Source organism: Spea bombifrons, chromosome 3, assembly GCF_027358695.1.
Source record: "Spea bombifrons isolate aSpeBom1 chromosome 3, aSpeBom1.2.pri, whole genome shotgun sequence".
Taxonomy (NCBI): Eukaryota; Metazoa; Chordata; class Amphibia; order Anura; family Pelobatidae; genus Spea; species Spea bombifrons.
This window is the reverse complement of record NC_071089.1, coordinates 106,405,188-106,419,943: the sequence shown is the minus strand read 5'-3', so window position 1 is coordinate 106,419,943 and position 14,756 is coordinate 106,405,188. Positions and strand designations below refer to the sequence as shown.

Below are 14,756 nucleotides of genomic sequence, written 5' to 3'. Positions count from 1 at the left end.
CTTGTGAAAGTAAGTATGAAAGTAAGTGTCCCTGAATGGCAGTTAGGAAATGTTGGCATCTTAGCACCACTCGCTGCTAGAGCTGCATCCTTGTGGTTGCTGTGCCCTGACATGGAGGAGAAAGGTGCAGCTCTTAATGAGCACTTAGAAAGCCTCCTGCAGAACAAGTGACATAGCACTCAGCTTATTTATAAATAAAGACAGCCACCTGGCTGTGTCACTCGTTCAATTGGCAGGAGGCTATATCTATCTATCTATAGGTGTATAAGTCATCCAGGCTCCCGGCTCCAGCTCCTCCATTTTGTAAAGGAGGAGGAGCAGAGGCACCGTCAACTCAGGTGGGGTTGGTCATGTGTAAAATGAGCTTAACATGACTCTTGCACCAGTGCAGCGCACCAAGCTACTCCTGAGAGTTTTACCATTATTTAATGTAATAAGGTTTTTCTTAATGTAAGGAAGACTTATTTTAATGAGAGGGTGGCGGATATGTAGAACTGCCTCCCAGCAGAAGAACATTGAGGTCCACAGAACGCTTGAGATTTGTACTTGTATTTAATGTAATAAAGTCTTACTTAATGTATAGAAGATTTACTTTATTGTAGAGGTGGTGGATAGGTGGAACGGTTTCCCAGTAGAAGTATCTTTAGGTCCCTGAGATCTTGTACTCTTTAATAAAATAAAAAACAAAACAAGTTTGTACGAATCCGAATGCACAAGTCTATACGGCCCTCTGGAACAAATGTTTTGCCTTTTCAAACTTATGATGCACAATAAATACAGTAATCTATCCTTAACTATACCATACCTAATATTTTATCACCATGCATAATATTGTAATGGTATATTGTAAGTAACTAAATAACAAAAACAAGTAGTTTAAGTGTATTGACATTTGATTGTCATGAGAAATCTGATAAAAGCCAAGAAGGTAATTTGGACTATGGACTATCTATATATTCATTGACTAAAAGTAAAGTTATCCAACATAATATTTTTAGAATAGGTTCTGCTATGAGGAAGGGATATATGTATGGAAGATAAAAGATGTATAGAAAACCTAGATCATCTCAAGGTGATGTTTACCTAATATTTATCCAGCCTACAAGGTTTAGGGTTATCTGTAATTGTCAGGCTCATCATATTGCAGCCCTTAACCGGATGTTGTCCAGAGCGCAGGAGTGTAAGAACGCAGTAATTGAAACAAACTTCACAGATGACACAAGCAGAATGTTTGGTTATAGGTTATATTACAAAAGCAAAGCAAGACATCTCACCAGAAGCAGCAGAGCAGGAGGCATATCATGCATACAGACTGCTGGGGAGTATGAGAGTATAAAAGTCCAGGTAAGTATTCAAAAGCGTCAGGGACAGGTAGCAAGCAAGAAAGGGGAAATCCAGTAGGCAGTCCGGGTGAAAGCGGTGGCAGGCAGGTAGAACTTAATGAACTCACACCTCTGTAACTGGGAGGCAGGGATATAAAGCCTGTTCATCAGATCAGATCAGGTGTGAGTCATCTAGGCTTCAGGTGAGGGAGGCAGGGTAATGGTATAACAAAACACAGCTGAACATAAATACACAGGACATTATATACATAGCAAGACATGCATACATGTTACAGGATGCCACAAAGGACAAGCAACAAGGCAAAGAACACAGGGGATGGAGTGAGGAGCTGAGATGTATAAGGGAAAGAAGGAAAAGGTACATAAAATACAGACAGAAATAAACAGGATAGCAAGCTGTGGAGAGGAGTTTAACTCCAGGCAGACCACTTAAAGGGGCGGCCACGCCTGGCAGTTTGCAGGGCTGGGGCTAAACCCTGACAGTAATTTTAAAAAGCAGCAATCAACAGCAACAGTATGAATGGGTTGGTTAAAAGGGAAATCTCTTGATTAATAAAGAGTCTTTTCCAATCGTATGCAAGGAAAAGAAACATTTTAGAGTGAGGATCAGTATATCAAATTTATTAAAGGATAAAATAATGTTTCTTTAAGTATCTAAAAGAAAATTCCACATGTCACATTCATATGCAAATTACTACATTCCTTGACAGTGCTGTCCACAAGTTAAGTGTATTTTTCAGCAGGGGGTGACAGAATGTTTTCAAGATTTTCTAGCAGAGCTAATAAAGAGGCAGCTCCATCAACTCTACAGCCATGGACGCCCCCTTGACGCTGGAGGAGCTGCACTCTGCCGCCAAATCCTTCAGGAAGGGCAGGACACCGGGCAGTGACGGCCTCCCAGCCGAGTTGTACACAACGCTGTGGGACCTCATTGGCCCGGACCTCCTCGACCTGTACGAGGAGATGGTGGTGGAGGGCAGGATGCCCCCCACGCTGAGAGAGGGAATGATCACGATCCTGTATAAGCGGAAGGGGGAGAGATGCGACCTGAAAAATTGGCGTCCCATCTCTCTCCTGAACGTGGACTACAAGATCCTCGCCAAGGTACTAGCCACCAGGTTGAAGAAAGTCATCGGGCAGATCGTCCACCCCGACCAGACCTGCGGCATCCCAGGGCGCCGGATCGCGGACAGCCTGGCCCTCATTAGGGACACGATCTACTACATCAAGGACCGCAACGTCCGTGCCGCTCTGGTCACCCTAGACCAAGAGAAGGCATTTGATCGGCTGTCTCATGGTTTTATGGGTCAGGTGCTGCGGAGGTTTGGGCTGGGGGAGATGTTCTGTTCTTACGCTAACCTGATGTACCTTGATATCCGCAGCTCGGTGCTGGTGAACGGCTGGAAGACTGACCCCTTCCCGGTCCTCTCTGGGGTCAGACAAGGCTGCCCTCTTTCACCTCTTCTTTTTGTCTGTTGTATAGAGCTCTTCGCCGAGTGCATCAGACGAAATCCAGAGATCAGAGGGATCACCGCGCCGGGCAGAGACAAGAAAGAGATAAAGTGCTCGCTCTACATGGACGACGTGACCATCTTCTGCGCGGATCGCCGGTCGGTGAGAGCGCTCGTCCAGACGTGCGAGGACTTCAGCCGGGCTTCAGGCGCAAAGGTCAACTGCGGGAAGTCGGAGACCATGCTGTTCGGGCAGTGGGACCTGACTTCTGAGCCGATCCCGTTTCCCGTCAAAACCGACTTCCTAAAGATCCTGGGAGTCTGGTTCGGCAGAGACGGCGCGGCCCTGAAAAGCTGGGAGGAGAGACTCAACAAGGTAAAGCAGAAATTTGGGCTGTGGAGCCTCAGAGACCTTACCATCGAAGGGAAAGTGCTGGTGCTGCGCAACGAGATTCTTCCCGTGCTGCAGTACGTGGCTCAGGCGTGGCCCTTGCTGGTCACCATTCACCGAGCCATCAACCGAGCAGTTTTCCACTTCATCTGGGGCTCCAAAATGGACAGAGTAAAGCGCGCAGTGATGTACAAGGAACCCGGCAAGGGAGGCAAAGGAGTGCCTGACATCCCTACCATGCTGAGGACCTTCTTTGTGTGCAACTGCGTGCGCAGGACTCTCAGAGACGTAGTGAAAGGCTCTGCTGGAAACTCCATGTCTCGCTTCTTCCTGCTGCCCCTGTGGAGGCAGCTCAAATGGGAAAAGTGGGACAGCTCCATCCCTTACAATTGGACCATGCCCTGGTTCTACTCGGACGTGGGCAAATTTGTAAGGGAGCACCAACTGGAGGGAGTTAAACCAGACTTGTGGTTACCCCGTGTGATCCACAAGTTCATCAGAGCCAAAGACACTATCGAGAACATCCCAGGGCTCCCCGACGCCACAGCCAAGACTGTCTGGGCTAACGTGTCGTCGAGCAGGCTAACCAACAGACATAAAGACATGGCATGGATGGCCATTCAGGGAGGCCTCCCCCTAAGGACATTTATGCATGCCAGGGGGCTGTGCAGATATAGACACTGCCCACAGTGCATTGTGGAGGAGGAGACTTCCCTCCACTTGTTCTGGCAGTGCCCGTTTGCACAGGCCTTGTTCAGAGCCCTGGAGCTGGATCTCAAGGACTCTATCGAGAGAAAATACCTGTCCTACCATTCGGTACTTTACGGACTTTTCCCAGGGACACACACGGAGAGCGCCATTGAGGATGCTTGGCGCCTCATGTGCTGCGTAAAGGACGCTTTATGGTTTGCCAGGAACCGCCTGGTGCTGAGGAGGGAGCAGGTCACAGTCCGTGACTGCCGCAGGCTTATCCACAGCCTGCTGAGAGACTACTCTCTCAAGGACAGTCTAGAGGCTGAAGACTAGCCCCTTCTCCTCGGCCCCCTCCCCCCCATTTCCCCAGGTTATGTTCCACTAAGTGCTAACCATATGTGTCACGTCTGGGAATGTAATTGTACACTGCTTCTACTGAGCTTTCCGTAAACTGAAGTCGTACTGTAACGTGTATTGCCCTGCGCTGCGTCGCAGTACTGCTTATCGTCTATCTGTACCAATATTACTGACCTTTGTATTCCTGCTAAAACAGGGTGATGTCTGTTTTATCATAAGCAGTTTTGTATAATAAACTTAAATACAAAAAAAACACTTGTGTAACTCGCTTCTCGGCCTTTTGGCTAAGATCAAGTGTAGTCTCTCTTGTGGTGGGGGGAGATGACACTGATCCTCTGGCCTTAGGGTTCGGGAAAGCAATGGAACCCGAGGTGAAATTGCCCTGGCAGAAATGCCGGAGTCACCGTGTGTGGTATTGCACGCCACTGCACACGGTGAGCGCACGTTTCCACTGGCGGCCTTCCAGCACTACTCGGCCCCATGTACCATCAGGTCTTGGGGTTGAGAATTATTTTTGAATCCGGCAGGCCAGAAATGGCTTGTCCCTAAATTATTTTCTTTATTTATATAATTCACTTCGTTTTGCACGAGTGCCAATTAATTTACTTCCCTTTTGATTCACGGTTTTCGAAATTCACGGCTTTGCCCCCACAATTCTATGGCACACGATTTTGTCACTTCGTTTTTGGACACTGTTTTCTTTTTAAGAGGCAGTGAAGCCTGGACTTTGCTGGAGGAGGATTGGAGCCTTCTGGCCCTTTCCTCTCTTCAAGAAGGCCAGCAAGGAGTCTCACTCTTCGGGGTGAGACTCAAGATCCGACCCTCCCATGGGGGGGGTTGGAATTTGTCCGAGTTCTCCGTGAGGGAACTCGGTATCGTAGTCTGGCTTCTGCTGCCTTGTGCACAGAATGCGGCACCAAAGGAGCACGCACCTCGGGCTTCCAAAAAAAAAAAAAAAAAACACTTGTGTAACTCGCTTCTCGGCCTTTTGGCTAAGATCAAGTGTAGTCTCTCTTGTGGTGGGGAGAGATGACACTGATCCTCTGGCCTTAGGGTTCGGGAAAGCATTGGAACCCGAGGTGAAATTGCCCTGGCAGAAATGCCGGAGTCACCGTGTGTGGTATTGCACGCCACTGCACACGGTGAGCGCACGTTTTCACTGGCGGCCTTCCAGCACTACTCGCCCCCATGTACCATTCGGTCTTGGGGATGAGATTTATTTTTGAATCCGGCAGGCCAGAAATGGCCTGTCCTTAAATTATTTTTCTTTATTTATTTAATCACATCGTGTGATCACGAGTGCCAATTAATTTGTCCCCCTTTTTGAATTCACGGCTTTTGAAATTCACGGCTTGGCCATCACTATTCTTTGGCACACGATTTTGTCACTTCGTTTTTGGACACTGTTTTCTTTTTAAGAGGCAGTGAAGCCTGGACTGTGCTGGAGGAGGATTGGAGCCTTCTGGCCCTTTCCTCTCTTCAAGAAGGCCAGCAAGGAGTCTCACTCTTCGGGGTGAGACTCAAGATCCGACCCTCCCATGGGGGGGGGTTGGAATTTGTCCGAGTTCTCCGTGAGGGAACTCGGTATCGTAGTCTGGCTTCTGCTGCCTTGTGCACAGAATGCGGCACCAAAGGAGCACGCACCTCGGGCTTCCAAAAAAAAAAAAAACACTTGTGTAACTAGTACCGTGAAATCTCCAAAACCTTCCCATAACTAATTATTTTAGCATGTTAAATGCCTCATTCATAACTTTTTAGGGGGGACACTTAAATGCAACATGACACAAACGCAGGACCTGGTTGGTTATTTCCAGGGAAACTAAAAAGGCTTTTTAGAAAGATTTACGAGAGCAATCCTTTAGAAGAAAGAAACATACCAGATAATTCAGTTACTGTTTTGTCTAATAGTGTTTGGAATATCCGTTTAACCACTTGACAAAAAAACATCTTGGTGACAATTGATGTGGCTGGCACGTCATAATTTTAAACGGGTATAGAAAGCAATCTGAGATGGCTTTCTTCCCCCACCACCAAGACGTTAGCAATAGATCCTTTAAGTCCTGTAAGTTGTGAAGTTGGGGCTCCATGGATACATCCAGATGCCATGTGTTCTCCAGGTAAGCGACGCACTCGCACCCAGTCAGCCACGTGAAGTAAAAAGTGATTGTTATGTTCGGCAGTGGACAGGGGTCAGCATGGGCACCCTGATTGGTCTGCAGCCCTATAGGCAACAAACTGCGGTTCACCAGATTTCTTAGCTTGGAACACTTTTGATAGGTACTCACCACTGCAGACCGGGAAAACCCCACAAGAGCTGCAGTTTTGGAGACGCTCTGACCTAGTCGTCCAGCCATCACAATTTGACCCTTGTCAAAGTCACTCAGATCCTTACGCTTGCCCATTTTTCCTGCTTCTAACACATCAACTTTGGGGGCAAAATGTTCACTTGCCGCCTAATATATCCCATCCACGAAATTATCTGTGTTATTTACTTCATCTGTCAGTGGTCATAATGTTATGGCTGATCAGTATACATAAAAAAATATTTTTATGAGCAAGTCCTAAAATCCTCTCATGGAAAGAGTTAAAATATTGGGATTTGAAATATCCATTGGGGTGTCTAGTTTTAAAAAATGTATGATTTGATAGGGTAAATCAAATTGACCAGGTTCAATGGGCACAGACTGCCCAGATATCAAAATTCCAAAGAAATGAGCACTTCTCAAATGTGGCCTTTTAGTATAGTACAGTAGGTTGAAAAAACCTACTTTCAGTCCATCAAAATTTCAGTCCATCAAGTTCACACATACCCACTTCTAAAGCTCTAAAGTTGATTCAAAAGAAGGCAAAAACTCTATTTGGAGCAATTACCAATTATGCCACAACAGGGAAAAAAATCCTTATTGATTCCATAGTGGCAATCAGATTACTCCCTGGATCAACTTGCTAATACTAGTGTCCTTTTAACAGTTGTAGCCCTTTATGTTATGCTTAACCAGAAAAGCATCCAGACCTTCCTTAAAACTATCCACAGAGTTATATAATACAACATCCTTTAGTCCTCAAACAACCTGACAAAACTATGCAGGGATATTATCACTGTACTCATGATATGTTGCTGAACCCACTTAAGTGTGTTTTTTCTGACAGTCAAATTCATACCTGAAAAAACACCAAACATACTACCACAGACTTTGATAACAGCTTTTAGTAGAATTAGTGCATGGAAAGGTTTAAAGTACCAGCATTTGGAATATCCTGGGGTGTCTAGTTTGATGGGGATAAACTGAATTGGCTGGCTTCAATGATGTCCCAAATAGGACATGGGGGCAGAATGTTGTGGCATTATCACCCCCAGAAAACCCGACAAACCTAGGGGTGGTATGCCTATACTCAGGAGATGTTGCTGAACACATATTGGGGTGTTGTTTTGCTGTGACATATACCAGGGGCTGTAAATGTATACCTGAAGTGCAATGTGTGTGAAAAAAAAACCGCAAACAAATTACTATCACAAATTGTCAAAGGCTGGTAGTAGAATTAGTGCATGGAATGAGTTAAAACACCAGCATTTGAAGTAACCTGGGTGTCTAGTTTTAAAACATTTAACATAAGGTTTGATTGGGGGTAAATTGAATGGATCAGCTTCAAAGATGTGCAAAATAGGACATGGGGGCAATATGACCAGATTTGAAAAAAAATGATTTTCAAATAGCAATATGCTACTTGTACGTATTGCCCTATAACTTGCAAAGAAAGTAAAATGACATTGGGTATTTCTAAACTCAACAAATGTTAGAACCTATTCGCTAAGGGTACAAAAACAGCTCTGTCCTTAAGGGGTTAAATATTCTTTTCGGAACAGCACCAATAAACCTACGATTGAGTATGCCTCTAAACTACTATAAGGCTATAAGGCTATATAAGGCTAAAAGTTACTAAACATAGCTAAAACTTGTGAAATGATCTACTTTCAAAATAAACACAGAAAAATACCGTTAAATTGAATTATTAGAGTAAGTTTCCCATAAAGGTCTCCCATAATAACCTCCTCAGATGAATCATTCCACTGTGGTTCAGCAAAAATAATTTTCAACTTTTACTGCAACTATTATGATTGTTTAAGACTGCTGAGCCACAGGTAGTTATACCTTACCAGTACATAAAACAAACTAAAAAGTACAAAATTCCTGTGGCAAAATCCACTTTGTATTCAAACAGGAACACAATATCAAGGTATTCAGTAATGCTATAGTACTACATATAGTTAATATTCAGACAGTCACAAACTACAATGCATATTCAAATTTATAGTAAAATATTGCAAGTAGAATATATGCAAATATATATATATAGTATAATTTATTTTAAAATTTCATTTATTTTTTTTTGAGGGGGTCACGTTGACTCACACAAGGTGAAATTAGTAAATTCATCAGCACACAATTGTGAACATTTAATTTGCCATTAGTGTTTTCTGGCAACTTGCAGTTTAGCAAGGATAGTTGAGATTTATATATTTTCCCTTGGTTAATATAATAACACAGCAATTTACTGATAATTTTTATCTAGAAATGTACCCATTCCCATGTTGTTTTAGCTGCAGCTTAATAATAATGTTATTTATATGCATTCTTTCTCAAATGGATATTGAAATACTTTCATTAAAAACAATATTTGATCATAAAAAATATATTTTGGTACAATAAAAGGGTTATAAGGAATTGTGACCCAGTGATAATACGTAAATAAAGAAATAGTATAATAATATTAATAATATGCACTCATAATCATAATAGATAGATCCTTGATAAAGGTCTTCTAAGTGGGAAAGAAAAGTCTTGTTAATAAAATCACGTTTTTGGGGAATATATATATATATATACACACACGCACACTAAAGAGAAGATAACAAACATAAATCACTTAATCCTCAGGGGCCTACATTGTCCTTTTTTAGCATCCAACTGATACAGACTCAATCCTAAGGAAAGGAGGTTTTAGTTTATCTAGAGACAGATTAATTCTCCATCGGCCCTTTGACAAGTTACTAATTTCGGTCCCTTTCCTAATTGCTCTACAAACAGGGCAATCTATCCCTACTGCATAAGACCCTAGCCCTTAAGCTTCTGCTCTACAGCTCGGCTCAGTTCTGTTTCTGACACTTTCAGGATGGGAGAGAAAGTTAAGCCAACTCCTGCAAACTTTTATTCCAACTTTCCCTTTAGTCAATACACGCTTTTATAATTTAAGTAGTCTACAACAGGGCTTGACAAATTTGTTGTGAATCTAGGCGCCAGCTAAAACAGTTAGGAGCCAGGATTTTTATAAACTAACATTTGGTCAGGAGTGATCTGATCATCATCAGCCCACTTACTAAACTCACAGCATTTGACCTGGAAGCACCCTAGACTTTCAGGTCAGTGCTGTTTTTTGTTGTTGTTTTTTTTTAATTTTTTTTTTTTTAACTCTTTCAATGCTGATGTTCCATTAGAGCAGAGCATTGACTGATATTTAGTCCCCACAAGCTTGTGGGGACAAATGTTAACCCCTGCAATGCCACAAATGTGCCATACACAATTGTGGCATTAAAGGGGTTAACGCTGCACTGTCACTCTCATGGAGCGATCAGGCAGCAGGGGAGGGTTAGGGCTGGTCTCCACCTGTCCCTGAAGCTGCTTCTGGCAGCTGGGACGCAATTGCTGGTCTATAGACCAGCCATTGCAGGGAGTCTCTTTGATGACTCCTGTAGGCTTCCATGCTTTGTAACCCTTCCCAGATGATAGGTGTAAATTACTTTGTTTTTCATCTGTTCTTGAATCATGTGCTGCTTTTTTAGACGTTTTGGTATGCCTAACATTGCAAGACAGGTTGTATCTAATTCATGTTTAGATTCAACGGGACTGGCCTGAATAATTCTTGTGATATTGAACCCAATTATCAATTAAACTTGGTTATTGGTTGATTAATAACTAAGGGGGCAATTAGGGGACTTTTTCACATAAGGCTAGGTAGGGTGGGATGGCTGTTTTCCTAGAAACTGAATTTTCTGTTTACTTGGTTTTTGTTGGTCTAATATTAAAATGTGTTTGATGATCTGAAACATGTAAATAAAGCAGCAATCAGGAAGGGGCAAATACTTTTTCACAAAAAAAAATGCAACCTTTTGTCAATGAGCAGCATAGGGGAGGGCAGGCAGAGTAATTGACAGTGACTAAATCCTACCAGCAAAGATAACACTGGGCTATGTTCTGTGAGCTTCCTGCAATGCATGAGCTGTCATTGTAACCCTTAAATGCCTCTAGATCCTTCTCAGGGGGTATGTTTTAATTCGATTAAAACATCTGTCACAGCTGTAGGTGAGGCTTTAAGCACCCTGTTTTTCGGTGTTGAATTGGCTGACAGCTTCATCAAGGATATTCATATAGCTGCATCAGCACTGGGAGCTTCTATTTTCTGGTCTCACACAATCACTGCATGCAGAGCCTAACTTATGAGGGTCAGTTTGATGGTTTAGCACAAAGTACACAATGATGCTTACTGATTTATTTTAAAGTCAGTTTGGAATATTAATATGCTAATAGAATACAAAATATTATAGGGAATTCAATACAAAATGTAAGACATACGAAATAATAGATTGTGGTCAATGCTCTGTATAAGCGAGGGATAGTGCATGTATGTATGTAAGTGATTTGTCAGTGTTTGATTGATATGTTCTGAAGCCACAATTGCTGAGGCAAAACCTTCTATTCCTCATTCACAATTTTAAAAAGCAGCCATCCTAGTTATAGTAAGTCCGTATGTCCGTGCAGCTTGCACAGAGAGCTACTAACAATGCTATGGGACCCTCTGTTTCCAAACCACCACCAGTCCAGCAATTTCCAAGACATAAAGAGGTAAGTAAGGGATTTGGTTGGTATGAAAAGGATTAAATTGCACAGACACCACTCATATTGAATTCATCGGGAGTGTTTCACTACCACTTATTAGTTGGTTTAAGCAATTTTTATGATTATTATTATTTTACATAGCGGTTAAAGAATCCATATTAAAATACCTACATAGTTTTTTAATAACCATTCTTGATTAGTGGGGCTGTATGAGACAGTAAACTGTCCCTATCAACTAAGCATTATCTTGGCAATAGCAAACATGTTAACATGTTTAAATATAGCTTGTTTTTATCCTTTTTGGTTATAAAAAGTATGAGATTACTTACATGCCAGGAGTAGAAATCAATACAAGTGATATTTGTAGTGTTTTTTAATAGAATCTGCTTGAGTTAAAAACAAAAGTAAAGAGAATTTCCAGGGCCTTTTTGTCTTTGGTAGATGCAAGCAGTTTCCCACACTCCCATCAACAATACAGACACCATGAACATGAGGGTAAGAGAGGTAAACATTGACACACCACTGCTGTGAATGCCTCTCTTACTTATATTTGGTTTAGACACTATGCCTAACTAACTAACCCATCCAAACTGCTTCAGTGGTACACTTAAGCAATTAGTTTCATTCTCTATTCTTTCTTCTCTGAATTTAAAACTATTTAACCCCTTAAGGACAATGGGCCGCCCCTAAACCCATTGAAAACAATGCATTTTGAGCCCGTACATGTACGGGCTTTGTCATTAAGGGGTTAATAAAAACATTTTATTTTCAAAGATACATTTCTTTTGCACAGATAGTATCTGTGTGACCAGAAATTGAATATTGTTAATTTAAAAGTGGAAATCAGCACTATCTTGGTAATCACAATTTTTGTTTCTCCAAATCATTGAATATTTACATTAAAATATTTTGAGTATCTAAATTTAAATGATAAATATAGTCTGATACATAGATCATTACGTTGGATTTAGTCCATAGTGTTCTAATTGACAAAAAATAACCAATTTGAGTATTCGGTCTCCTGATTGGAAGTTTTCCAGGCACTGTGCAAACAAATTCACTCATGTTTTACAAGGCAACATTACTGCCGCTACAGTGTTTCAGCCTAATTGTAACGTAACGTCACCAGGGGGTGTCCCTTACAATTTAAGTGCCCGCGAAAGTCAGTGAGTGCTTTACCACCGATGAAGCTGGCAGGGCCGGCCCGACAATGGAGCTGAGTGGGGCAACCGCTCCAGGTGGCACTTTTGAAGGGGCGGCACTTTTGAAGGGGCGGCACTTTGCCGCCCCAAGACCTTTTTTTTTTTAAAGCGAAAGAGAGAGAAAGGAGCGCCGAGTGGTTTTCGCTTACCAAGCTGTCAGTACCCGCTCGGCGCCCCTCTCTCTCTCCTCTGCGGCGAGTCTCCCTGTTCGGTCTCGGTGCCGGCTTGTAATGCTGAGTGCTGGAAGATTTCCGGCGCTCAGCATTACAAGCCGGGACCAAGACCAAACAGGGAGACTCGCCGCAGGACAGCTGAAAGGAAAGTACAAGGGGGGGTGGAGGAAGGGTAGATAAGGGGGGGGGGCGGCATTTTAAAATTCGCCCCAGGCGGCATTTTGCCTTGGGCCGGCCCTGGAAGCTGGTACACCGACTGGTGAAAGACTATTAGGGAAAGCCTAGGCATTGATTCCTATCTATTACTAGCAACTTCTTCTAGTTTATATTATGTTAGGTAGTATAGTCTATTTCTGATAGGATTAGCTTTAGGATTATCTGTAGTTTATTAACTAATCAGGGCACTCTGAGTCTTGTTATAGTCGCTTTTTTTCATATCGGGCAGTTTATATATCTTTCTATGTTTTCATTTCATTTTGGACATATCTAAGTTATGTTTTACAGGGAGGAGGGCACATTTCAGTGTTTTTCCAATAAATATAGCCTGATACAATAAAAATATTACAAAATTGTCTATTTCAGGATTTTTTTGTAAAAAGCTTTTCAGCTATGAATGTAATAAAAATCAAGACTAACAAAATATTTTTGAAAGTAAATATTTATAAGAATTTATATTTGTCATGAGATTTATCACACACAAGTTAATTTACAATATGATTTAGATATTATCAAAATACATAAATATTTAGACCGTTTATATGATTCCATCATAAATACAGTAGGTAAAAACATAAAATGTATTAACAGAAAATTACAATTAAAACCGCAGTGTGTAGCTAGAATACCTAAATAGAACTATGAAATTTTAAAATTCTACAAGCATGCCATTTATCTATAAATAACATGACCCATTTTTATTAATTAAAAATTATGCAGAAATCGCATCTACATTTGGACTCATGTATTAAAGTGCTATTTCATAATTCTATCCACATGTAAGAAAATGAATAATGTGCTTTTTATAATTTTGTGAACTACACTTAAATGGAATTCAGAATAAGAAACAAACATTTTCTTCCCATAGTGACATATGAAAAACCTTTAAAAATATTGTATTTTATTCAGAAACTTATTTTTCATTTAATTGTGCATGAAATAGATTCCATAGGAAAACAGTTCTTTAATCAATATTTTTACGTGTCGTATAGATATCTTTTTGTAATACTTTGGCTGTTTATGAACGTGGGATCCATTGATGCAACTTTGGCTGCAATAAACGAATGAATGCAATGTAAAACAGCTGTCACATCAGGGAATTCAAGCTCCTAAAATGGAAGAAAAAACAGAGAAATTATTTTTTTCAATTAATTAATTAGGTAATATACCAGATTCCCTGGTTACATCGGTCTATGTCAGAAGTCCAGATTTCCCATATGGAAGACTAACTTAAATGTCAGCAAATGAGATTGGATATAGTCCTATTAGTCAAAAACAAGATTGCGTCTTTAGTCAAAAGCAGAAGAATTTCTTTCACATAGCTACTGAGTTAAGGGCTAGAACTACATTTCTCAACAACATCATATGCACCTAGTGCAAGCAAGGTAAACCCCATTGGTGAAAGTTGACAAATTATATACGTTATGCTCAGAATTTTTTTTTTAGCTTACATCATGCTGAGATAATCTAAAATGAATGTTGTAGAGTACGCTTTGTGCTGTATATTTCATTTCATTAAGTAACTGACATCCTTGAATGTGCACCCACCCTTCTAATGATTGCCATGGCAGCATGGGGCAGATTTAAATGGAGGATGTAATTTTTACGTCCTGTGTCCTCAAAGATAGGAGTTGCAGGACATAATAGTGTGTCCTGCCCCGTGAAGGAGTTAAAATACAGGTCAACCTCTCACTCTACATACCACAGTTCAAGTTTACATTTTGAACCTGATGTCAAGTTACTTTGTGGCAGACTGAATCTTAAATCAAATTGCCTTCTTGAAGTATTATGCCTTACATTTAAACAACCTCACAGAATAGGTGTAGTTTATGCTGAATACACATACTTTTCATGTTACTTCTGTAACCTGTTAATACCTCCTACCTGTTCTGGTCATCAACAAATGAAATTTACAACGTAAGTGTGCCCTGGAAGAAATGGCCAAAGTGGTCATCCTGTAAAATATAGTTTTTCCCATGCTTATTTGTTTTATGTAAGGAAAAGTTACTGAAGATTAGTAGAAGTGTTATATATATT

The 14,756-nt window shown here is 41.3% G+C and overlaps 1 protein-coding gene and 2 pseudogenes across 1 annotated transcript in view; 2 read left to right on the top strand and 1 right to left on the bottom strand.

Moving 5' to 3' along the window:
* Positions 1–4,499: 4,499 nt before the first annotated feature.
* Positions 4,500–4,679, top strand: LOC128487854 (uncharacterized; annotated as a pseudogene).
* Positions 4,680–5,207: 528 nt separating this feature from the next.
* Positions 5,208–5,387, top strand: LOC128487853 (uncharacterized; annotated as a pseudogene).
* Positions 5,388–13,145: 7,758 nt separating this feature from the next.
* SNTG2 (syntrophin gamma 2) overlaps positions 13,146–14,756 on the bottom strand; it is an 85,194-nt gene continuing 83,583 nt past the window's right edge. The window contains exon 18 of the mRNA XM_053460444.1: positions 13,146–13,828. Within this exon, the coding sequence (XP_053316419.1) occupies positions 13,697–13,828 (132 nt within the window). The 3' untranslated portion in view covers positions 13,146–13,696. The remainder of the gene's footprint in view (positions 13,829–14,756) is intronic.